Source organism: Podarcis bocagei (assembly GCF_964188305.1).
Source record: "Podarcis bocagei genome assembly, chromosome: 3".
Lineage (NCBI taxonomy): Eukaryota > Metazoa > Chordata > Lepidosauria > Squamata > Lacertidae > Podarcis > Podarcis bocagei.
The window spans coordinates 31,581,110-31,607,475 of NC_138127.1; the positions used below are offsets into that span (position 1 = coordinate 31,581,110).

Genomic DNA, 26,366 nt, shown 5'->3' on the forward strand with positions numbered 1-26,366 from the left:
AGCGAGGAAGGAAAAGCCCGTCTTGCGATGTGTCACACATCCATGAGGGATGCTTCTGCCTGGCTTTTGCATAACCCTGATTTGCCTGCCTCTTTTTCTCCTCCTTTTCTGAAGGAGGCAGCGCTGGAGAACCGGGGGGCGCCGAGCGGGAGGGGAAGAAGACGGAGAGCCGAGAGCGAGCGAGGGGGCGGCCGGGGGCTCTCGCTGCCCTTCTGCCACAGAACGACCTTCCCCGCGGAAGGAGCTGCTGTGGGTGCGCGGCGCCAAGAGGGGGCCGCGAGAAACCGAGGGGGTGGAGGCCCCTCACAAAAGGAGACCCCTCTGCCTGCGCGCTCCGTCAGCCTCGGCTCTCCTTCTCGCCCACCCCAGCCCGGCCAAGCGGCTCCGACTTCCTCGGCGAGCGGGTCGAAACCGCGAGGCTTTGCTGCAGGGGGGTGGGGGGTGGGAGGCGAAGCGGGAAGACCGCGGCGACACCAGCCGGCGTCTTCAACAGCAGCAGCAGCAGCAGCAGCGACCCCGCGCGCGCCTCACATCGCCACCAGCAGCCCAGCCACCCTCTCTCTCCCCCCCACCTCGCTCGGTCGCGCGCCTGCCGGTCGCGCGCGTGCGCGAGCCCCAGGCTGAGTCCTTTCTCTCTCCGTGTCTCCCTCTCCTGCTTCTCTCTCTCTTTCTCCGAGCCTCCTCCATCCAGCACCGGCGCCGAGGATGGGCAGCGAGAGCGCGCGCAGGAGCAGCCCCGGCTCGGCCGCTCCCCCCTGCGCCCGCTCTTGCTCGTGCTGCTCCTCTTGCCCCGCTGCCCCCAGGGCGGCGCCTCGGCTGCGCTCCCGCCTTTTCCCACCGAGGACGGGTGAGTGAAGGAGTGGCTCCTCCCTCGGAGCACCTGCTCTAGCCGGCGAAGGGGGTGGCGGCGGGGGGCGGGCGAGCGAGGGGTGAATTTTGGCGCGCTCTCGGTTTTCGGGGCAAGTGGCGGGCGGGCGGCTGCCTGAGGGGGACAAGTCAGTCAGTCAGTCAGTCAGCGGCATTCCTGCCCCGCAGGGAAAGGGAGCAGGCTCGCCTTTGGGCAGCCCCTCATAGCTGAGGAGACCGTCTGAGGGAAGGAGAGCGAGAAAGGGAGCCTGTTCTTGGGACGAGGATAGAAACAACAGCTTCCCAATCTCGGGTCCAGCGCCCCAGAACCCTCCAGCGTGGTTTTTGAATAGCACGTGTCCCTCTTGGCCTCTGGGGTCACTGGGCACCCAGGAGGCATTTCCCTTCTTCCTCTCGCTCATCCTTTTTTTACCCATTTTGAGTCCTCAGCCCAGCCGAAGAGACCTTTCTCTGAGAGCTGCTCCTTTCAGAGCAGCTATTAACTTTTCCTGATTTTTTTGGTGGTTGTTTCAAAAGAGAGAAGTGGGTGAAGAGGAGCTGTGGAGGTTTTCCCCCTCGACAGTCCCTTCGTGCCCTTGCAGGCTTCTCTCCTTTCCCTCCTCCTCCTCCTCCTCTTCCTGCTCCTTGCCGTACAATGAAGTCTTTAAAAGAGATTCCTGCTTGCCCGCTAGCTGGCTGGGCTCGCGCCAGGAGTTCTCCACGGGAGCGCTGGACCATTCCTCGCGACTGAGCAAAGAATGCCATCTATGCAGAAGAAGAGGGCACCCTGCACACCTGGCTCCCCAGGGCTGCGGTGATGTGATTGGGGGCCATAGGTAAGCCGTTAGGATGCTCTCAGGGCGAAGGCAGGAAGGAGACGCCAAGAATGAATGGCCAGAGCACCCCACCCCTCTTCTTAGGTCTCCTTCCAGATGGGAGAATGGGGATGTTGCATTACTGAAATGCCTTTTTCCTCTTCCCCCTCCCTTTATATCGCTGTAGGCTGTGTAGTATTTTCAGACTATTTTCAGTATTTCAGTAGTGCTCTGTGGAAGGGTTGTTATGACAGCAGTTTCTCTCTCCACTCACCCCCCCCCAACACCCCATCATTACTTTATAGACAGCATCGCTGGCTACACTAGAAACATAGGTTTTTGAGCCTGTTGCTGAAGTAACTCTGCAATCTTGTAATCTTTGAAATATGAGCATACACACACACACACCTGAGTCAGTGTTTATTGTAATAATGGTTCTGCTGAACTGAAGAAATTGGAGCATGTAGTAGTAATCCTACTATAATTCCTATTTGGGTTTTCGGTTTTCAGTGCATGTGTGTCTGTCAAATATGACAAAGGGACTTTTCTTCGTTTATACTGCAGCAGCATATATTTTGGATTATAGGACGGAATGCTTTAAAAGCACACACACACCACATTCACACACAGTAAGTTTCACAGGCACAGTGAAATGTCTTTTTGAATACTGGTATCTACCTAGAAACCAAGGTTGTAGCACTTGATTTGTGAACCTGCGCTTGATTTGTGAGCATTGACAGTAACTTTTGAGAGCTCCTGGATTGCTGAAAACTAGGTAGTAATTGCTAATAGTTGAAACGTTGTTGGTAGTTCAAAACTATCAGTTCCATGGGTTTTTATGGCAATGAGTCAGTCTGTCATTACTAGTAATAGTTATGTCATGGAGGGTTTGCTTTTCTATCACCATATTAAGCTGTAGCTCAAAAGCTATTGCCCTGATTTCTCTTCCCCAAAAAAATATTTTCAGAAAAAATATAGCATTTGTATATATATATGCATACAATGGTGTCACATGTGAAAAAAGAGAGAAGTGGTTCCTTGTTCTCTTTTTTCACACGCGACACCATTGTATGCATATATATACAAGTGCTACATTTGTGGTTCCTTGTTTCATCTTAACCTTCATCTTCCCCCGCCCTTTTAAGGTAAGCATTATTTCATTAGCCACATGTGAAGGGTTGTAACTTAAACATAGAATTCTACCTCCCCCTCGTTTTAAAGGCTTTTGCATTTGTACCACTTCAGCCTAGACCTATGAGAAGTTTACCTCCATATATTTAGAAACCTTTGTTCTATGGAGAATAGGAATGGACTACAGTACAATAAAATAACTAGAGGAAGAAATAAAATGGAAAATGCAACACAGTGCCTTTGTTTGCTAAAATAAAATAAAGTAAGTGTCTAATATGTTCACCATAATATAGGGAATGAAAAATTAAGTAGAATAATTGTTATGTACTAGTAATAAAGGGAATAAAATAAGAAATAATTGCATCTATAGACAAAGAAGAATTCTGCAGACTTGCCTTAGTACAAACACTGGTTAGATAAAGTAATTTATTAAGAAATTGGAATTGGAACATTTGTTATTGGATTGTACATTACATTAAAGCAAATATCAGCTGGATCTTTTATCCCTTAAACTGAACCAACATCATGAACGGGCACCATGATCCATGTAGCAGCAGTTGCTTCAGATACCTTACAGTTTGACATAAGCCTGTTGCTGCTGGTTCAATAAAACTCTGATGACGGTGCTTAGTTAGGAAAACTCCAGGCACTGAACCCAATCTAGAGATCCTCTGTGTGTGACAGGTGGCTGCATGCCTGCATGCTGTTGTGCACGAGGGCTCTCCATTTGCACCCACCATACAGATAGTTAGCTCCATTGGAGTGAGACTAAGGCAGGACTAGGGGAAACAATTTTAATTCATTGATCCCACTTCTTCAAGCAAATGCCAGCCAACCTACTGTTAAGAGATTAACATACGCAGGCTTAATTCTGCAAAGATCACTGATATGACGAAACAGCCTTGGATGCTGAATAGAAAGGTTTAGCCCCCATCCACAAGCACATTTTAGGTATATGAGATGCACTCATTATGGTGACCTGCACCCAGATTGGTTTTGCCAAATCAGCATGAAATTCTAGTATGCCATCTACACCTGGGGAATATCTGCACCAGAATAATCACTGATGGGGTGAAGGTAAATTTTAGCATAGACTGAGTTTAGGATAATACTTCAACACAGGTATATGGAAGATGCTTGGGGCTTATTGACTTTTAAGAAGGATTGGGCTGGCAATTCATACTTCTGTGTGTGTTCTTTATTTATATACCTTGGATTTTGATTTATTAAAACAAAATGTCAAAGTTCAACAGTATATGCTTATCTCGCTTTGGCTTTGTAACATCTCTGTCAAGGTAAGAAGTTAAGTCGTCCAAGGCCAATGGCTGAGCATTATGGCTGAGTGGATGGCTGAAGTAGTGGGGGGGGGGTGTTCAATCATCTCACTGGTTTATAAATGTGTATGACTAAATTGGTTAATTTTACCTGCAAGGGGGTGGGGAGGAAGACATATGCTGGATAAAAGAGATTTCCACTCCTAATGCTCTTAAATGATAGTTTCATATATCTGAAATATATGAATTATATTATTTCATGAAATAATATTTTAAGTACAGGGGGTTATATAGCAAAATGTATATTTAAAATAATACTACGAGAATTTACTGTGTTTTAAAAAAACTAGAATGCAGCTGAGTCCAGATGTTGATTTGGGGGGTGCGTTTTGGAAAATGCTACTGAATTCTAATCTGTGATTCTGTGTTAATCATATGCAATCAGTTGGTTGGAACAACTGAAGAAGATATTATATTGGAAACATTATTGAAAACATTAAAATGGTGTGATACAGGTAAAGATATAAACTTCTGTAATGAATTAGAGAACAGTGGCTGAAATTCTTCACTGAAAAAGAGGCAATGGAAAGAAAAAGCCCTTTCGAGGTTCCAAGGGCATGAAAAGTATTAATGTGATAATCAGAACAGACAACAATAAAGAATATAATGAAAATAACAATACTGTAATACTATATAATATTTGGAACTTTCAAGTGTTTAAGGGTCTTCTCAGGTTTTGTTTCAGCAACCCTTATCTCCAGAATGATTGTAGTTAATACAAATTCTTGTTAAAGATTACATGAATTTTCACAAATTATTTGGCTGTGGGGTTTTTCCGCCTTTCTGTGTTTTTTCTCTCTGTACCCAGAGAGGATAGCAACAAAGTTTTCTTTAAAACATGCATATATATTTTTTCTACTTAAATCATAAACCTTAAACATTTATATCACATTAATCATCTCTTTCAGAATAACCAATTTCAAATCACTTGGGATTTAATAGAATGGGTGACAGCCAACATTGTGCCTAATACAATGGGATTTTCCCTTCCTCTCTTGCTCTCTGCAGCCCCCCTGCACACTCCCCAAATCTGCTTGGTAGTGTTTGTGGGACCCCCTGAAACACATATGGGGGGCATATGAGGGATTACAGGGAGGGGAAAGTGTTGGGGAAGTCATGTTGCACAAACAGAAATTAATTACACAATCAGGTGGACATCACTTACTTATAATGGAGCTGGTTTGGGGTTTTGTGGCCAATGATGTCCCTGTATATGCAAAGTGCATATATCCCCTGTATGAGAGGCATTGATTCAACCTGTTAAATAAGGGAGACTTTTTAAGCTAGGACACTGAATCCCCCATGTTTCAGTACAGAATTTATGGGATATGGCAGTGCTGTCCAAACTTTTTTCAAAGAGGGCCAGATTTGATGAAGTGAAGGTAGGAATGAAGCTGTTGAGGTTTTTTTAGGATTGAATTTGTTGAAGTTTTTTTAGGATTTTACCCCCAGGAAATAAACTACCACAGAGGCTGGATTAAACCGACTGGCAGGCCGGATTAGGCCCCCTGAGACAGACTTTGGACATGCCTGGGATATGGAGACACTCCATGGTCATGTGTTAAGAGTGCTTGGGAGTTCCATCTCTTTTCTTTGGGTGCTTAAGGAAGAAATGCAGATATAATGCTCTGGGGCATGGTCTCCCGCTCCCTGCTCAGTCCATTCTCCCAAGCTTACAAATGTACCCTACATTTTCCATAAAGGTTACACCCTTCCTTTTCCCCTAAATATAAAACCGCAGAACAGTTGAGAAATCCTAAAACACTTGACAACACTTTTACAACTGTACAATAAAAACTGCAACTAAAATAATAAAACTAAACAAATAAAGCAATGGAATAAAACTGGAAAATTCACCTATGATTCAGAAGAACAGATTCCTTCATATAGCATAATCCTGCAAATAGCTTGGAGCATGATGTCTGGTCCTTGCTTGGTAGCACTGACCATCGAGTGCTGGATTTGATGCAGCAGGAGAGGTGAGCAGGATGACATTGTCCCCTTTTGTGAATTTATCATCTTCGGGTCTTTCAGTGGTAGTGAAACGTGGTTTGAGATACATTTGTTGTGACTTTGCAGATTCCTGTCTGTGCAGTGTCCATTGTGTTCATGTAGAGTAGCTTCTGTCACTAATAGCATTGGGCAGGCACCTTCAGTGTACTCCTTTCGACACTTGCTAAAAATGTTTTTGTTTTGGCAAGCCTATACAAACATGTAGATTGTGGGCATGTGTTTCAATCTGGTTTTTAGTTTATTGCTGATTTTAATTGTTTTTGACTGTTTTACATAGTTGGATTTTTTTGCTGCTATTTCTGTTATTTTATTCTATTTGTAAACTGTTTTGGGGTTTTACTGCAATCACTTTGTATATAAAACCTGCTAAATAAATAAATAAATAAATCCATAGCCGAGACCCACTTCCCATTCTTATAGGCATGGTGTAGCCCTGTGCTATCATAACTGAGCTGTTTTGCTTTGCTGGACTTATATACTCCTGGTATTTTGTCAGGATTATTTGATTAGTTATTTGGAATCCTCTTTTCTCATGTAAACAAGGGACGCGGGTGGCGCTGTAGGTAAAACCTCAGCGCCTAGGGCTTGCCGATCACATGGTTGGCGGTTCGAATCCCCGTGGTGGGGTGAGCTCCCGTCTTTCAGTCCCAGCTCCTGCCCACCTAGCAGTTCGAAAGCACCCCTAAAGTGCAAGTAGATAAATAGGTACCGCTTTATAGCGGAAAGGTAAACGGCGTTTCCGTGTGCTGTGCTGGTGCTGGCTCGCCAGAGCAGCTTCATCACGCTGGCCACGTGACCCGGAAGTGTCTCCGGACAGCGCTGGCCCCCGGCCTCTTAAGTGAGATGGGCGCACAACCCTAAAGTCGGACACGACTGGCCCGTACGGGCAGGGGTACCTTTACCTTTACCTTTCTCATGTAAACAAGAAAGCAAAGTGTTGAGAGCTGATGATGGAGACATTCACATTGGTTTCACCATTGGTTTCGGTGGGAGTGTTTTAATTTAGCCCAAATTTGCTGTTGGTTTGTCACATTATGTTGTAATTGAGGAGAGTATAAGATCAAAAAGGTTTGGCATCTCCCTTGCCACTACTCCCCAACTTAAGCAATTACAGTGGCATTGCATAAAGCCTGCACAATGACAATGTTATGACAGTATTAATCAACTACATCATGCACAGACATAAGGGATCTAGTAGCAATATTATCCATGTCCATTAGGAATTACTCATGAATACTATTGTCCTTGACTTATGCTTGATGATTTAATAATTCCATCCTGCAACACCTTCATTCTAAACAAACTTTTTTGAAAGTAAGTTGCCCTGAAATCACTGGGGATTATTTCAGCTGATTGTTAAATAAATGGATAATCTTACTACAGTGAGTAAATGAAGATACCATTGCAGCATTTTAAAATTATTATTATTGCATAGGCTAAGTAAGATGGTGAGGCACATCATGAATTGCATGAATTCAAAGAGGTCTTGGTGGAAATCACAAATTTGGTATGTACTCTTACCAAGGTCAGGGACGCAGGTGGCACTGTGGTCTAAACCACTGAGTCTCTTGGGCTTGCTGATCAGAAGGTTGGCGGTTCGAATCCCCATGATGGGGTGAGCTTCCGTTGCTCGGTCCCAGCTCCTGCCAACCTAGCAGTTTGAAAGCACGCCAAAAAGTGCAAGTAGATAAACTGGCACCCCTCTGGCGGGAAGGTAAACGACGGTTCTGTGCACTGCTCTGGTCACGGTGTTTTGTTGTGCCAGAAGTGGCTTAGTCATGCTGGCCACATGACCCAGAAAATCTGTCTGCGGACAAACGCCAGCTCCCTTGGCTTGTAAAGTGAGATGAGCGCTGCAACCCCAGAGTCCTCTGCAACTGGACTTAACTGTCAGGGGTCCTTTACCTTTACTTTTACCTTACCAAGGTCAATATAATTTTGCTGTTTCCATTGCTTCTCCTTTCTTCCTCTTTGTATTTTTTCATTTTGAATGTACTTTTACATAACCAGTTTTCACAGAGAATGATGAAATAAAAAATCAGTTCTTTGAAGCATGCATTGATAAGTTAAATAATTCAAAACCTGCATTTTGAGCGTTCTAAAATAGAATGTAACAAGTGGCACCTGCAACAAAAACTTACACTGTGTGAATTCTTGTGCAAGGCTATGTGCAAGTGTGGCAGAACAACACTAGTGTTTCTTCCCTTATTTCCCCTAAAGACTACCACCCAAGTTGCAAGTGAGGTCTACTTCACACACTGCCGAGCAGCCTTAGAGTAATTCATGTGGATGTCATGAAAGCATTGATGCCTCCCTTAAGACAGCTTCTGTGTCTATACCTTCTGCATGGCAGACAGAAATTCAACAAGTGCACTGATGGGGACATGATCATCTGTGAATTCTGCCTGTTCAGCTGTTAAAGTCATGGGGAATAAAATATGGCAGCCCTGCAGACTGATGTAATGTTATGAGAATAAATGTACCAGTTATGCAGTGACAGTTTTATTATATAGGCATTAATTGGCTGTGTTCAGATATTCATTTTGATTTCATCTGCAGCCTGTGAACTAGTGCCATGACTCCACACTCCTCCCTCCCCTCCTCTACTAGTACATCGGCTTCAGGATAGAGATCATTGCTTACATTAACCCCAAATTCTTCATTGCATCCAAACTTAGGAACTCTAGCTTAATGTTGATTAACAAACCCATGTAATAAACTAGGATCTGATCAGGGCTTATTATTCTTCCATGTTACCCAACATTAAAACGGGCTTCTTACAGAAATGTAATGGCAAGTTAGGAACAACTTTTGCAAACTGAGTTTTCTAATGTTTACAGATTCATTTCCAGTCCTTTCTAGCAACTTTCCCCAGAATTAGAATAAGTAAAAGTGCCACTTGCTTTAATAATGAACTCAGGTAGTGAGTGCCAACAGGATTGTAACCCAAATGGGGAAACAAGGGGAAGGTACCAGCTCGACCAGTGCAACCAATTTGTCCAAATTCCAAAGCAAATGAGCACTATTTTGCCCAGAACTTTAAGAGACTTTTGAAGACTCAATAGTGTTTTGAATGGAGGTTCTGGAGGCTACCTGATACCATTGTGGGATCAGGTGATCAGTGGGTGGGTGACTCCAGCAACCTTCCATTCTTGGACTTCGAGGGGTGTGGAAGATAATAATGTGACCTACTGGCCAAGTCCAGTTCCTTACCCCGGTCATATAGTATCCTGGATGAATTCATGGCTGGCTAGCAGAAATCCTGAACAGGAGCATTCTTGTCATGAGGGGGAAACTACTACAACATGTAGTTTCAAGACCCACCTATGCTAGATCCGGAGTCTCCAAGGATTAAACCCTCATCCCATATGGTCCTGGCCACCAGAAGCCAGTTCTAATAAATATGTCTTGAACTGCTTCTGGAGGATGGCCAGGCAGATCTGGCAAGATGCCTACTTAGATGTGTTAAGGATTTTCTACTGTCTCAGAAAAAGTAGCTGCACCTAGGTTAGAATACACAGATAAAAGCAAGTTAAATTAAAATTTCAGTGAGACAAGACAAGAAAATAATCAAATAATAATAATAATAATAATAATAAATTTTATTTATATCCCGCCCTCCCCAGCCGAAGCCGGGCTCAGGGCGGCTAACAACAATAAAACAGTACAAAAGTACAACATAAACAACATTCTAAAATCATTCATTATAAAAATTAATTAATTAAAATAAAAAAATACAGCAAAAGAACGTGCCAGTATAGTACAATCACAAAAACAGCAGCAGCAATTTAAAACACTCACAGAAATAGTCGGGTAGAAAAGGTTTTCACTTGCTGTTGACTAGTAGTACATAAGGATGCCAAGGTTCAACTAAGGAAGGACAAATCTGTGAATTTTGGTTTCTCTCACATTGTTATATTTCCAATTTTAGGTCCGCTTCTCCACATTCCCACATCATTGTGATGTTAAAAAAAGAAGTTCTCATTAAAATTCACCAGCAATTTAATGCAAATTTCTCCTGATACACATTTTTTTAAACGTTGCTTGTTCAGAGAGAAGCATGAATTTCAAAACATAGCTGCATTTCAGTTTGTGTATTTTTTTCATATTAATTAAAGAGTTTTGCACTGAAATGTGAACTGGACCAAATTTCTTCCGTATGCTGGTTCAACCCAAAAAGATTAAAGATTTGTCAGTGCAATTCAAGTTCATGGAGCAACCACCTTCTGTCCCTTTTCCCTTTCCCCATGGACCCAGAAACTTACTGGTGATAGTGTTGGAGGCAGCAGCAAATACTGACAGAGCATATTCTCATGCCAGGGATGGGACTGAGACCATCCTATTGGCATAATTTCTGCCAGAAAGAATGCCCTCTGAAAAAAGCAGCATCCCCACCCACCCCAGGTTTATGAGATTAGTGGCTCCAGTCCATCCCCAGCTGGAGATGACACCCCTAAGACCACCTTCTGTCTTTCCTGTTGCCAGAGGTAAATTGCTATGCCTTAGGGGAATAGGAATGGTCGTTTGGGGGCAAGTAGAATCTTGGGTACCATTCTCAGCTTGGTATGACTCACAAGGCTGTGAATGCTCACAGTATTCCTAATATGAGAGTTGTCTAGCTACGTGTCCCTTGGGCACAAGGTGAGTATTATCCAAAAGCAGAGTTATATCATATAAGTTCTTTACTTGAAACATGATATGTTGTTGTTTAGTCATTTAGTCGTGTCCGATTCTTCGTGACCCCATGGACCAGAGCACGCCAGGCACTCCTGTCTTCCACTGCCTCCCGCAGTTTGGTCAAATTCATGCTAGTAGCATCGAGAACACCATCCAACCATCTTGTCCTCTGCTGTCCCCTTCTCCTTGTGCCCTCCATCTTTCCCAACATCAGGGTCTTTTCCAGGGAGTCTTCTCTTCTCATGAGGTGGCCAAAGTATTGGAGTCTCAGCTTCAGGATCTGTCCTTCCAGTGAGCACTCAGGGCTGATTTCCTTAAGAATGGATAGGTTTGATCTTCTTGCAGTCCATGGGATTCTCAAGAGTCTCCTCCAGCACTATAATTCAAAAGCATCAATTCTTCGGCGATCAGCCTTCTTTATGGTCCAGCTCTCACTTCCATACATCACTAGAAACATGATATACATACTAGCATTGTCCAGCAGCAGGAGGAGACACAAATCAGAGGGTACAAGTTTTGCTTTTTCTCCCCTACAGCACAATAAAGAGAATTTTGGTGGGCATTGTATGTACTTTCCAGCTTTCTAGAGCATCCATTCCCTCATTAGTGTTTTTAAGTGCTGTTGAAAGCATGTGAGTGAAGCTAGAGTTTTGCCTTCATCACCTTGAGCTTCAGGAGTTGAGACAGTTAAGGATAAGATAATTAGAGTAACTTTTTGCTCAGTTACAATTTTTGAACACATATCTATATACTTTGTTTCTTTAAAATGCTATTAAATGTTTTCAGTATAGACATTAGCAACACAAATATAATAGTGTGATCTTCAATATTTGAATCAGGGAATTGCAATCTCTTAAATACTTATTAACATATTCATACAAATTAGCAGTTGTTGGTTTTGTGTGTGTGTGTGTATTGCATTACTTGTTACAGGAAGCCATACAAAATGCAAAACAGGAATTTATACTGATGAAATTGTTGTGATTTATGTTATAGTGAACGCTCAAAATGTTATGAATGTTGGCAGGCACATGCAAATACTGACAATACTGGTTGAATTATGTGAATATCAAAATTTAGACATTGACTGCAGCATATGCATATTCAGATAAGAATGAACAGATTTCCCTATTTATATGACTCTTTCTTTCTTTCTTTCTTTCTTTCTTTCTTGTTTTGGGGGTTTGTTCTGCTCTTATCTAATTTAATGTAGAAAATTCTTAAAATTAATTCCAAAATTGGCACGTGGACTATTGGCCACTGTTTAACATTATTCTATACAATAAGAGTATTTTTTGGGGGGTGGTAACTGTTATATTTTAAGAGCATTATTATTAATCAGTATAACATATCCATTGCTTGTCATGGACTAGTTGGATGCAGAGAGGTGGTGGAAGGAAAGATGGCTTAGAGTCCAAGTTGTCTTGGTGGGACAATGATGAGTGGGCAGAGGGAGAAGAGGGAGAAGAATTGGAAGAGGAAGTTTTGGAAGCTGAAGGGGTTACAGGGCTTAGTAAGCTGGGAATGTCTGTGGCAGAGAAATCCAGAATCAGAGGGAAAAGCTGAAACAGGGTAGGAGGGAAGCCAAGAGGCAAAGATGAGTCAGACTGGTGAAGAGTCACAGGTGTGACTCAGGGGGTAAAAAACTTCTATGCACTCACCTCCTGCCTTGCCCAAAGCAAAATTGCCTGGCAGTAGATATGGCAATTTCTATGTTAGATTATCTGCCACCACCCATTCCACGTCATACATGCATGGTAGAATTGCCTTGCTAGTGTACTATTCTTCACATGTTTACTCAGTACTATTTGAGAGCCACAGCAGCAGCAGCAAGTTTGAAAAATATTTTGCTAAGCTCCTGCTTCTCCATCTGCACTACTAGATGCTATCAAGGTAGGAATCCTCACCAAAGGAATTTATTATTTTTAATGTTCAAACATAATGCTATATCCAACTAAGTCCCTTTAAAATCAATGGCCTTGTTAATCACAACTAACTTGAGTCCATTGATTTCAATGCATCTACTCTGAGTATGGCTTAGTTGGACACAACCCACAGAGAGTAAGTTACACATTTTACTCTTTTAAACATTGTAACAGTACCCAAAGCCTCAACCCCCTTGTCACTATGTTTGCTAGAGGTTTTGTTCTTCCATAACAGCAAGGAACAGAAACATCACCTGAGGTGTGCATAAATCCAAAATAAAATGGTTTCACTGAGTTGATCCAGATGAAATATCTGGATCAAAATGAAATATCTTCTCAGGTTTACAAAATGAAATATCTTCTCAGGTTTACACCTCATAAGGTTTCTTTTGCTTTACTAACTATCTTAGAGACCTGAGGTTGAGTATTGAGCCTTTGCTTGGGCAGTCTTGCCCACACTGACTATTGCCTCAAGGCACTTAATTACTAGGAGGAGAGCTGATCTCTTGCTCTTCACTTTGAGATACTGTAGGTCTGGATTCTATGTGCTCAGACTAAAGTATTAAAATACAGGTGGTGGTGGCACTACCATCTGTAAATTACACCAGGGGCATTTCAGCAGTCCTTAATCCATCTGAAACTGAAGCTCTTTAATTGGCATACGTGCTTCCCTTCAGTATATCTTTCTGTGGCATGCCTGGCATTTGACCTTTTCCTCAAACTACTTCATAAACTGTTTAGGATGGTTGTCATTTTATTTGGTCTGGTGCAGACTTCTTTATAGCAGAAACATTTGAAATGAATAAAACTATTTTCAAAAGAATGTTGATTATTATATGTAGTTAGAAATGTGATTAAAATCCCACGGTAGGGGTAAAATCTATTTATTTTAAAAGTAAATAAATTTATAAGTAGTTCTCTAAACAGTGAAGAATATGCTGCAGATAATTGTTAACACAAAGAAGCATTTAAATCAGTGATAACATGCAGTTTTAATCTCTGTTGAAATCAGAAATTTTCTTGTATAACAAGAAAAGGTTAGCCCGTTAGAAATAGATTCTGTATAGCAAATGAAATATAAATTATGTATTTATTATCATGGGCTCTATATTTCACTCTAAGACTAGCAAGTCACCTATAGACATTAGGCTTCATATAACAGTCCACAAATAGTGTCTGAATTTGGACAGTTTCAGAGAAGCTTTTAATGCAGATATATTATTTTGAGGGGACGCAGGTGGCACTGTGGGTTAAACAAGAACCTAGGACTTGCCAATCAGAAGGTTGGCAGTTCAAATCCCCACAATGGGGTGAGCTCCCGTTGCATGGTCCCTGCTTCTGCCAACCTAGCAGTTCGAAAGCACATCAAAATGCAAGTAGATAAATAGATACCTCTCCGGCGGGAAGGCAAACGGTGTTTCTGTGCGCTGCTCTGGTTTGCCAGAAGCGACTTAGTCTTGTTGGCCACATGACCCGGAAGCTGTACACTGGCTCCCTTGCCCAATAAAGCGAGATGAGCGCCACAACCCCAGAGTGGGTCACGACTGGACCTAATGGTCAGGAGTCCCTTTACCTTTATTATTTTGAGAGCATATATACAGGATCCAGGTGAACATGAGACTAATATCCCTTTGCTCCATTGACTGTTTTGTTTTTTAATAGGGCTATCATGGCTTCTTATGTAGCAATGTGAAGTAGACCCACTTTTGACAGCACTTTCTAGAAGGGATGTCATCTACTTGGCCACCTCAACCAACATTTCTACATTGCATTATAATAAAAGGTTCATGATTGAACTAGAAGATGAAATTTTGACTTTTTTGCTTTTAATTTGAAAATGTCACAGTGATATAATTTTCTTTTGCTTTCCTTGAGTGTTTATTGCACTCAGCAATTATGATTTTTCGCCTTGCTGTGCAGCTTTGTAAAATATTTATTTTTCCCTCATAATAATTAATTATACAATTAATGTTTTCCTTGCCCTCTAGAATATGCTGTGCCCATATTATTATTTGCAAACTGTGAGGTGGAGCTTTAAGGGAGCCATGGTCAGAGTGTTTGTTGTGGAAGGCATTCCATTAATTCCATCCATACCACGTATCATCTTGTCATTGTTTTCCTTATTTTGGTAATATTTGGATACCAAAAGTACATGGAGGGACACAGGAAAAGATGTGTATTGTTTGACATGGCTTGCTGTTCTAACTGGGCAGGGCTTTTCCCTCTTTTTACATAGGAGTACTCATTTTCAGCATGTTCTTGTGCAATCACATCTAGTTTGTTGCTAAGCCACTGGCAAAGTTTGGAGGAATGACTGAAATATTCTGTGGTGGCTGGTAAGCATTTAAGCATCCCAATTTAAAATAAATAATTGCAGGGCTCCTTCTCTTTTCCTTTCCAAAATTATTTGACATTGCAAACCTGCAATACTTAGCATTTGCCCTGTGTTTTCTGTGACAGGTGGGGAAATGCAACCAGCCAGAAATTACCAGCCTTTCACGGATCACTTTGGCATACGGGAAAGGGCCACCCACCTGTCAATCACAAGGCATCATATAACATCGGTAGATTGTAAATTTTATCTGTGACTTGTATTCAAGTTGGAGCTATAAAGGAAGTATCAGGGCAACAGAAAAATGTGCAGAAACTCAAGAAGCACTGGATTTTGCATGCAAAAGAAGAATCATGAGTGCACATTGCAGGACCTGCAGTTTGAACTTTCCCATACCTGGCGTCATCAGGCACTGTAAAGGTGGGTGTGGCTCACTAGCAATAGCTTGGCAGGCCAATCTTTGAGGTTTGGTGTGGCTATTAGAAGAAGAAGAGTTTGGATTTGATATCCCGCTTTATCACTACCCGAAGGAGTCTCAAAGCGGCTAACATTGTCCTTTCCCTTCCTCCCCCACAACAAACACTCTGTGAGGTGAGTGGGGCTGAGAGACTTCAGAGAAGTGTGACTTGTGGTTCGAGGGCCCGACCCCCACTTAGTGGAATGAAGAGACCGGACACGTAAGATAAGGTTAATGGACAAGAAAAGGCCACAACTTTATTGATTGCAGCAAGTGAAAAGGTATTGGCTTAAGCATTGGATCACAGCAATTGACTCCACCCCTTTGGAGAGGGGTGAGCCTAAAAAGGGGAGTTTATTCACCAGTAAGTGGAGCCTGTAGATGCTAATTCAACTATAAGCTCTCCCCTGATGTCACTGAGGGTCGTGCCATGGCCCCCCACCACACAGGCATAGGACAGGATCCATGACCGCCGGATTCCTTTAACGGAATACCCAAAAATTGAAGGCGTAGGCGATGGCCACACCTAGCCCTTCCACACACCACAAACACATTCCAATGCCTAACCTACCCACCAATACCACAAAAGTTGTGACGGTTGCTACGAGGTAGGCGGAAAAACCACAAAGCCTAATGCCAAATGGGAAAATTCCTACCAGGCCCCCCAGACAACCAGGGCGACCAACCTAAGGTCTATAGCAAGGCCAAGAGAGAAACTGGAACCCTGAGCTCTAAGGGAGTGGACGGTAGGTGACTCTCAACGGGGAAGGCGGACAATGAGGCCGCATGGCTGGCACAGCAGCAAGTTAAGCTGCCAACCACGCCCCCTCCGAGCTGCCCAGTTGGGCGCTCACCTGTGGGCGTGGTGTGCCAGCCAGGTGAGTGGGTGGCAGGGGGGCTTAACGCCAGCTGCGTGAGGCGGGCTTCGGGTCCCGCCCACAACCATGATGATTAAACCTAAGTGTAGCAAACAACAGAAACCCCTCTGTATGCAATTTCATTAAATCACAAGTAGATGCCTTCTGTCTACACAACAATAATAAAAGATGCAATATTAAACTGAATTAGTCCATAAATAAGTAGATTTGTTGTAAATAACATGCAACTGTGTCTGGCTGTAAGCAGATCCTTAATTCTAATTATATCAAGTTGAATTATCATCGTTGAAGACAGCTAAACCACTGAATTAAAGTTAGGCTTTCATTTAAAAAAACAACACTTTTATGGGCTTGAATCTTGGCATATGAATGCAGCAGAAAAAATATATTAGAAAATTGTTATTAGATTAATGCAGCCTAACATATATTTTAGCAGTGATAATTTAAAAATTGTACTCCTTTGGGTGGCTCTTGCTGCAATACAGCAAAAAACAGTTCTTTCCTAATTTTGCTCTCTAACATTCTGATGGAGTCCCAGTAACTGGAACTGGGTATGTCTGTAGCCTCAATACCTTGCAAATCTTTAGCACCAACAATCTTATAAAAACCTCAATGACTTTTTGCACATCTCTTTTCAAATTTTGGGCTATGAAGTGATTAAGAAATTCTCCTTTGTGTAATATCTTCTAAACTATTATTAGAAGATAACGAAATGTCAAATCTCCATTGTGAAGTTCTTACTTCCCATTTGTCTAATATTTAAACTTTCTTTTCAATAGCTTTAAAGGGTCAGTGGTAGTGGAGAATGTAACTGATCACCCTTGATTTCACCTTTGGAAATCTGAGGCACATTTAGTTGCATTCAGTTTTGTTCCATTTTGCTTCTGCCGTTTGTCAATAGGTAAAACTTTTCAAGTTCCCAGGAAAACAGTACCTCCTTATGAACAGATGCCCTAGACAAGCTTTCTTTTGTGTGAATGTGTTTCATTCAGTAAAAAGGGTGGTATAATGAACATGTCAGCTTAATTTTCAGTAAAAATGCTGGATTTCCTTTTGCTGAAATGAGAGGAGCAATCACAGGAGTTATGAAAGGAGAACTCTATTCATGAGCACTGGAAGTTTGATAACATGAAGTGCAATAGTGGGAAATGGTCAGGCTTTGAAGCAAAGGACAAAACTACTTTGAGTAAAGCAACTGAGCACTATGGAAGTTCCACTGAACAAGGAGCAAACATATAGACATTAAACTCCGTACAATGGAGCACAACGCTTTGTCCAAAACATTGGTGGCTGAATTAATACATCTTCTCTAGCTCTGCATCAATACCAAAATGACATCACCACAAACTCCATATAATACAAGGGAGGCACATTTTTTTAAAAAAAACCCTAAATGTAATGGAATGACATCTAATATTTTGTTGATGAGGAATAATATACATTGCAGAACATTTTCCTATGATGTGCAAAGTTTCAGGGACTTTCCTACATTAAACTAAAAGAGAAAGTAAAACAATATCACTGTCATAAGGAGGGGGAAATAATTTGTGCTAAGGACTCATTAGCACCCTAAAGCTATAGTATAATTTATTTAGAAATAAAGGTGTACATGATTGGGATTTAAGTCCCTGTCACCCAGTAGCTCTGTGTTCTCTGAGTCAGCACTTAGTGCTGAACCATATAGAGACTGCAGATTAAAGCAGAAGTCACCACCCACCCTTTTTGTTCTCAGGTACCCATATATGTTTATTTTAGGGAAAGTTATCTGAGCTCATCTTTTAGTAGAAAAATGGCAAAAATTGAAAGGATTAAGTATATTTCCCCCATGTAGTGGCCTTTACAGTCAAATGCAATGTGTGGGGCAGTTGTGTCTCATTTTTGTATGAGTTTGCCTTATTAATGTAGTATAAAACAAGGATGAGGGTCTAGTTGCTGCACAATCAAAGGAGTTCACAAGGAAAGAAACAAAATCCAGCCTTCCTCCATCTTGCCTAGCTAAGTTGTGCTCTTTTAAGTCATATTTTCCCCAGCCTACCTTTAGTACTGGAAGTGAGCCAGGCAGGGAGAAAATGCCATAAATCTACACAGCACAGCAAGGTGTGGTGAAAGAAGGAGCAAATTTAACTCTGTTTTCTCACATGCTCATTTTGCAGTATAGAGTAGACCCCTATCCCTGCTTTATAAATTAACAATACAAGTACGCGTTTTAAGATTTATCTTATTTTTTTTAAAAAAATAATAATATTTATTACTTTTCCAACAATTTAAACCCTACAAAAAAGAAAAAAAACAATACAATACAATATAAAAACACTACATAACACTTAACACATTAAACTAACAAAACAAAACAAAAAACACATCAAACAACATCAAATCAACGTCAAACAATTTCAATATCTTATCTTTCATTCACTTATTTCAACGACCTCCTCACACCTCCCTTTTTGTATTCCACTTCTGTTAATTGTTTCAGCAATTCCTTTCCATCTTCCTCTGTTTTCTATCCTATAATTATCTTAACACATTCTAACCTTATTTTTTCCTTTAATACTCTATTAACTTTATACCTAGTTCCTTATAACATTTCTACTAAAGCCATATAACTTCATTCCAACATTCTTCTAACATTCATTAATTTTACAATATTTCTGTAAATAGTCTTTAAACTTATTATGTTCATCAAGTTGCCTCTGTAGGGCTGGGACTCTGTCTCTCTCCAGTTGTGTTGCTTTACATTCAGCAGCAACGGCTTTCTCCCTGGCTTCATCCACAGTTTGCCGTATCAAAGTAGATTCCTGTATCAATTTCTGGATGGTTTCTGGATTGGTATTCACCTTTTGTCCCAGATTATTTATACTTTCTGCAATTAAGTCAATTTTAATATTTGCAGCATCCACTTTCGCATTTATCACGTCTGTTTTCTTGTGAAGCTGTTCCAGCGAATTGTTTATCTTCACTAATGCAACCGCTAAGGCCTCTTCCGTCGACATTCCTCTTGGTTTCGGGTGTACTGGTACAGAAGCAGCAGCCAAAGAGGCAGCAGTTGACTGGTCTGTTTTTTCCTTTCCATTTGCCATAACACTTAAACGATTCAAGGTCAATACCAGAGTCTCACAGTTTTTTATAGTTTTTTTTAATCTTGCAGCTGGAAATTCCCCTAGCCCAGCTCTTGTAAAGCAACCAGCCTCAAAAGCTTCCACTAGGGGGAAACAGTTTCTATTTGTATTAATCAGTAATGTCCTCTTTTAAACACAGTTCCAATAATCCAAAGTTAGTTTCAGTTTTCAGTTACTTTTACTCCCTTTTTTAAAAAAAACAGCCAGAGACAGTAGAAACAATGTATTCTCTTGTTTAGCTTACTGTCAATGAACGTTTTAAATGCTGTCAATGAACATTCCAAAAGACATCAATCCTACTAGCAGCCCGTTTCCAGGGTCAGAGCGGCGGTATTTTAGCTCTCTTCGCTCTCTCCTACAGGCATATTCAGTCCACCACTCCCCCCCCCTTCTCCTGTCTCCAAGGGGGGGTTTAATGTTCTTTGCCGATGGAAATTTAGTCTTTTACAAAAGGCTTTCCAATACTTCCGCTTGCAACTTCATTGCTTCAGTCTATTTACAAAAGGGGGAGGCAGACTTCCTGTATTGAACCTCCCCGTTTCGATGCCAAATTAAACGTTTAAAAATCCAACTCTCCCACTTCAGCTCTACTCATGGGTAATTACTTTTGGAGTCAAATTGTCCACAGGAAAAAGTCAGTGCTCTCCAGCAACAGCTATGCGGCTTCGCTCCGTGGAAGAAGCAGACAATTCGAAGCACCGTGCCACTCACCCTACCTCGCTCCGGACCCCCGAAACCGGGTTTCCCTGCGAGTAGGGGAGGCGCAAAAGGTGCCCGCCGAATCCCACGCTCACAGGCTTCTCCCGCCTGTGATTTTTTACGGGTCTCCGCCTTTGCCGTGGCGGCCAGACCCAAATTCCCACGGGGCAGATTCCTCCCAATCAGAGGAATTCCGCCATTACCGGAGGCACCAACCCGGAAGTCCATGTTTTAAGATTTATCTTAATTTGCTCTGCACATCTAGTTTGCAGAGTCTGAAGATCCATTTTGCAACACAGAAACCTTCATGTGTTTAATGACTGCCCACACAGTGGCCTGTAATTCATATACTCCAATGGCCTGCATACCACACCCACAGCTGACATGAACAGAACATTTGCAAAAGGCTTATGCTTCTAGTTACCTTCAGTTAATTTGGCTGGAGTGTCATTTTCCTGAGATCAAAAAATTGTGCAAGATGCCTTTTGCATTTCATCAAATTAGGACATGTAGTTTCCCACAGTGGTATTTTGAATCCATTTTTCTTCGTACCTTGCTTTTGTTAAATCAGTAGCCACTAAGACTTGCTTTTATTACGCATCTAAGTCCATCAGAAAATGACTGCTAATTATTTCCCTATGTCCTAGACAGGTTGAAACTGTCACTTCTGTTTAGAACATGCAAATTCTCCTTATTCACCTAACTATAATGGAACTGTCAAATTATGGTTATGTCAGACCAGAGCCAGGACACACCAATTCAGAAGATAGAGTCAGAAGAATCTGTTTATTCTTATTTGTATCTACTTTGATACGGTGCTTGCTTTGTATATTGCTATTTCATTAGAAGTTATGGTTTTAATTATACTTGTAAATCACGCTGAATGAAGTGCATGCATTAGAATAGTGGGGTAGAAGTTTGCATTTAAATAAAATAAATGAACTTATTGGAGGATGGGGGTAAAACTTAGGAGGAAAGGCTTGGTAGGCCAAGATAGAAATGAGATACTAAACAGAGTTCAAGAGGCAAAAACCAAGGCATTCAACATCATGCTATTACAAAAGTTCTGTCTTCTGCAGCATATCAGCTTGTCAAGCAGAACAACCCCCGTCCTGCCATGTGCTGTTCTAGGAGTTCTCCCTACCCCCCCCCAGCCAATTTTAGGAATCACATGGGCATATTTTGTTTTATTATATTTCTATGCCACTTTTCATTCAAATGAATCCCAAAGCAGCTTACAAACAATAAATAACAATAACATAATAGATTGTAATAGAATATCACAAATACAGCATAAAACATATAGAATAATTAACAAATCATCAGTGAGATTCCACAAGTCTCTAAGGACAGACCATCTATATCAGTTTCTCCACTGTGAAGGAGGGAAAATGTCACCAGCATCTCAAACCTCACCAGGAAGTCATCCATCAATTCCGAGCTGTTGCTTTAACCCCAAATCATCAATATTTGGGAAGTGCCTTGAAAGGAAAAGATCATGTCTATTAGAGTAATAATTGATGTTAGTCAGACATCTGAGAGGTTTTTTATTTTATTTGGGAAGACCATAGCCATTTACAAAATACTGCAGCAGTAAATGTGGAAAAACAAGTAGTAACTTGTATTTACTGACAGAGTAATCTGTATCTCTCCTTTTTGAAATATATTTTTAATGAATATTTCTGGAAGAACCTAAAGTAGGGTGCTATATTTTCAAATTATCCTCTGCCTATGCCAATCTGGCATATTGTTTTTCTTGTAAAGGTAGCATGCGTCTTAACCTGATGACTACTATCCCAGCAAACCTGCTAACTTATAGACATGTTTAGGGTGCAGTTCTGAGAGCATTGTATTCAGGCAACAAGTCAGTTGTTTTTCACAGAAATTGGTTCTTTCTCTACTATTTTCCATTGTGTACACAACTGTAATAGTCCACAACCAGGTGAGAATCCAATTCTACACATCTTTGTTCAGAAGTGAGTGATAATGAATGTAATAAATAAACCCTACTTAACAAGTAAATGTTCATGATTGGAGCCTTATAATGCCAGCCACGTCATTATCATTGGTGGTTGTCATTGCCTGCATTTAACACCCAGGTGTGCCAACAACTGTTTTAAGAATGTCCTGCCTGCCTAATTCCTTTCTTAATTGGGAATTAAATATCATATTAAAAGGTCAGAGATGGAAATATTATGCTAATTTACAATGTTATATCCAATGGTCTTTTAAAGCAGACACTGACATTCCACAATTGCTCACACAAACAACATCAAACGTTGTAGGTTGTATATAGTAACTGAGAAAGTTAATTCATTTGAAATAGATGTGAGTTACACAGTACTCATCTTCAGAGTGGACCTTTCATCTCATTCCAGGATAAATGATGCACAGTTCTATTCCACTGTAAAATTCTGGAACATTGTAATGAATGCCATTTGCTGTGGCTGCCAGTATTACGTAGTATCATCACACTGTGCATTCATTTGGCAAAATTGTAGTCAATTGACATTTAAAATTCAGCGCTGTTCACTTTTGTGGTTCTGCTTCCAATGTGTTCAGTCCTCCAGTTGCGTTTTTTCTTGGCATCCCCTGCCTTCTGAAGAATCCTTGGTAGATTGCTCTCTGTAAGAATAGTAAGCAACAGCAGACGTAGTAAGCAATTGTTTGGCTGAGGGCCATGATGTCTGTCAGCTGCACTTTGATCAAATATGATGTGATTGAACTGCCTTTCATTTCTTTAGATAGAACACATCTCAAAACTTTACATATATACTGAACAGCAGCTGATACTATAATGGACAGACAAGAGATAAGTTCCAAAGAAAACGGTGAAATTTAATTTACTGAATAACACATTTTTCATGTTCCTTAGTTTGATTAAGGAGGCTGTAATGTAGACAGTGAGATATTCCTTAATTACATTTTTCTCTAATAGTGTTTGGGCTTTATAATTGGAAATAATAATTTACAGTGAATGTAAAAAAACTAAATAATTTAAATAGACACTATAATATTTTGTCTGCATTCACAAAATGTCTGCATTTTAAAACATTTCCACCATCTAATAATTTAAAATTTTATACCTTGCTTTTCTTTTTAGATTAAATTCAAAGCAGCTTACAAAAAATAATATAATACATAAACCATAATACAATAAACACAACATATGCTTCAAATTACAATGACAGTCCATTTTGCAGTATTTGACAGAAATAGCTTTAGGTGATAGACACAAAACATTATTTTGGACTAAAGGTAACTCTGATATGTTACAAGTTCTGCAACAAGCAGTGAGCAAATCCAAAGAGCTAGCAGGCTAAAAGTGAAACCGTAATGTAGGACAGCCCTATTAATGGGCAAACCCATCTCTGATCCATGCATGTCATAACCTGCATGATGTAAAACAAGGCAAGGAGGCACTAGTTGGCTCCAACCGCACCAGAAGGTCTAAATAGCTAATCACTGCCGCCTACATGATTGGCCAGTATGCCCCATGTGGCTGGGAATGAATGCTCTTATGTTCCATAGTCATGTGTCTCCAGCCTGACTTCAACCAGAACAGAATAAATCCATCTCCCTCTTGAGTACAGAGGGATGGCATTTTAAAACTTCATAGCATGCAACATCAGGATAATATTTTGCCTTTAGCATGTGTGAAAAAAGTGACCTATAGAAATTATTTGAAATCTTAACTTCCTGCTCCACCAGAATGAAACCCCTGCTTCTGTTGCTAACATTGTTGTGGTTATCAGTGGCAAAAAGTTTTAAAAGAAAATAAATCAGAAAGGGGAAACCACTCAGGAGCTACTAGGAGTTATTCTGCAAGCAGAAAAATTTATTAAAAATTAAAAAGAGAAGACCTGGTGAGGCTGTTATCCTTAATGGAGTCCCTAAGCTCTTCTTATCAAGATCTTAACCTTGAAGTAATATTGTTTGACCATCTCATAGAATTAGTTATTATACAGTCCCTAAGTTTAGTTTCTGTCTTATTCTCTCCCACCCCTTCATAGATCTGCAGAGTTCTGTGAATCACAGTCCAGGATACTTATTTCTTTTCTTTAGCTTTCCTGCTCCAGGGTGGTGAAACTTCCAGATGTTGGCCTCTGCAAGCTGTGGAGCTTCCAAAGTATAGGGCTGTTGCTTCCCTCTCCTTATTTGCCTTATCCTTTGTCTACTGATTAGGGTGGCACTGAGGCACCCATTCCTTTCTTGTCACTATGCCAGCCAATTTCCAGACCGACTGTGTTTATACTTGCCTGAAGACTGGAGCTTCATGTCAACAGTTTAGGATAGGCATTGCATTCATGGTGTCCAAGCCTTCAGTGTAGTATTTTATAATATATATACAAAAGGAGTCAACAACTGGCTGCCCTTGGGTTATACTTTCCCTGCGAGGTGCTGTTTGTCCACCAGTTGCTTCCACAAAAGTAGAGGAGGGAAGATATGAAGGGAGTGGCAGCTGTGGCAACTAGCCTTCCAAGAATCCCACTTGGCTAGTATGAAGTATGTATCATCCCCTTCCTCCTCTCAAAATGACTTTTCAGCAGAACTGGTTATTGAACAGGGTTATTCTCTGTAGAATAATTTTATTCTCTGTTATTCTCTGTTATTCTCTGACTTTTCAGCAGAACTGGTTATTGAACAGGGTTATTCAATGTAGCCATTGCATCTGGAGCGGAAATAAAATGTTTCAGGAAGCTAAGTTTTGAAAAAGAAAAAAAATCCAGTCCAGCAATGGTAACCTTGTGACAAACTGCCACTTTTATTTACCCTTCCCAAATGGTGTGGAGTTCAATGAGCTGTAGCGTATGGTTACCATGTGTATGTTCATCATTCACTGCCTATCGAATAAAGTGATGACTTGCATGGGTGAATGAGCTATCAAAGATCAATCACCACAGACAGGATTTCCATTATCAGCCAGTGTTTCCACCTCAAATAATTACGTCTTGAGTTGATATTTGACACATTCGACAGGGCGCTATCAAGGGTTCAGCAGTAATCAAGTGATCTTGATTTAACTTCTTAGGCACAATATTTGACTTCTACATTATGAAAGCATTGCTTTGGTATTTGCTTATATAAGATTAATTTTATGGCAGCATTCTGAGCAGGAAATTTGCAACAAAGCATGAGCATGTGAGCATATGGTACATAGCAGAAGATCAAAAGCTTGTTTTGTGGAGGTAAGCATGAGGGTTTTTGATATTAATGTTGGTAAATAAAATACTGAGCTCCTTCTAGCAAAATAAAAATAGACAGTTTATTTCTCATGACATGTCACTGAATGCTGAACCTCTTAATAGATTTTGCCAGCAAAGAATTCATTTAAATACTTTCAGAGCAGTCTGCTCAGAGGTACAGCTGTGACAATGTATAATTATTATATTTTTAAGGTTTAAAGAGAGAACAAGGGGAAATAAATTGTAACTCCTAAGGTAATTAACACTTTTATACATACACAGTAAAATAGACATTTCCTAATATTTTTAAAATTATTTGGTTTCTGTTGTGTTATAAGATCAATTGTCTCTTTGCAAAAGGAACTAGAATTTAAGAGAAGCTGCCTGACTCATGTAAATAAAGGCACAAAGAAGAAGAAAGTTCACATGTATGCAGAGGCAAATCTGTAGAGAGGTCAAATTTCCATTTAACAACAGTTTATTTCTTATTAGTTCTATTGTTATGTATCATAGGGTACCTCAGTATATATATCCTAGTCCTTCAGTTTATCTGGGGACCTTACCCTTCTTGGACTACCTTGTTTGGCTTATAAAGCCTTGCAATCTGTTGAGCATAATGGCCTTGTCTCTTTCTGAGAGTCTCCCTGAGATGTGGCCTTCTGAACTTTCCAGGAGACTAGTTATTTGATACTAGTCTTCTTCAATGATTACTTTTCCAGGTTAGATGAAAGACAAGAACAATGCTTTCAAACAGGAATAAAGCTCCAGGAATCCTGGCAACTGTAGCATTGCATAGCAGAGACCTGTCCTATGTTGCAGTTGCTGTTACAATTGACAAAACAAAGGCAGGAAGGCTGGAGGAAGAAGGTGAAAGAACCTGCACAAAAAGCTGAAAGGACAGTTGGGGAGCTTTCCTGTTATTTGCCAAGGTGCCTGTTGAAAGAGAGAAAACTA

At 40.9% G+C, this 26,366-nt stretch overlaps 1 protein-coding gene across 2 annotated transcripts in view; it reads left to right on the top strand.

Annotated features, from left to right (window-relative positions):
• Window positions 1–201: 201 nt before the first annotated feature.
• The window catches only part of FUT9 (fucosyltransferase 9), a 56,186-nt gene continuing 30,021 nt past the window's right edge, over window positions 202–26,366 (top strand). Inside the window, exon 1 of one of the 2 annotated variants that reach the window (XM_081186649.1) lies at window positions 202–847. In XM_081186649.1, coding sequence (XP_081042775.1) covers window positions 706–847 — 142 coding nt within the window. In that variant the 5' untranslated portion in view covers window positions 202–705. Of the gene's footprint in view, window positions 848–946; window positions 1,683–26,366 lie in introns of those variants that run through there. The other variant, XM_081186650.1, reaches the window with a different exon arrangement.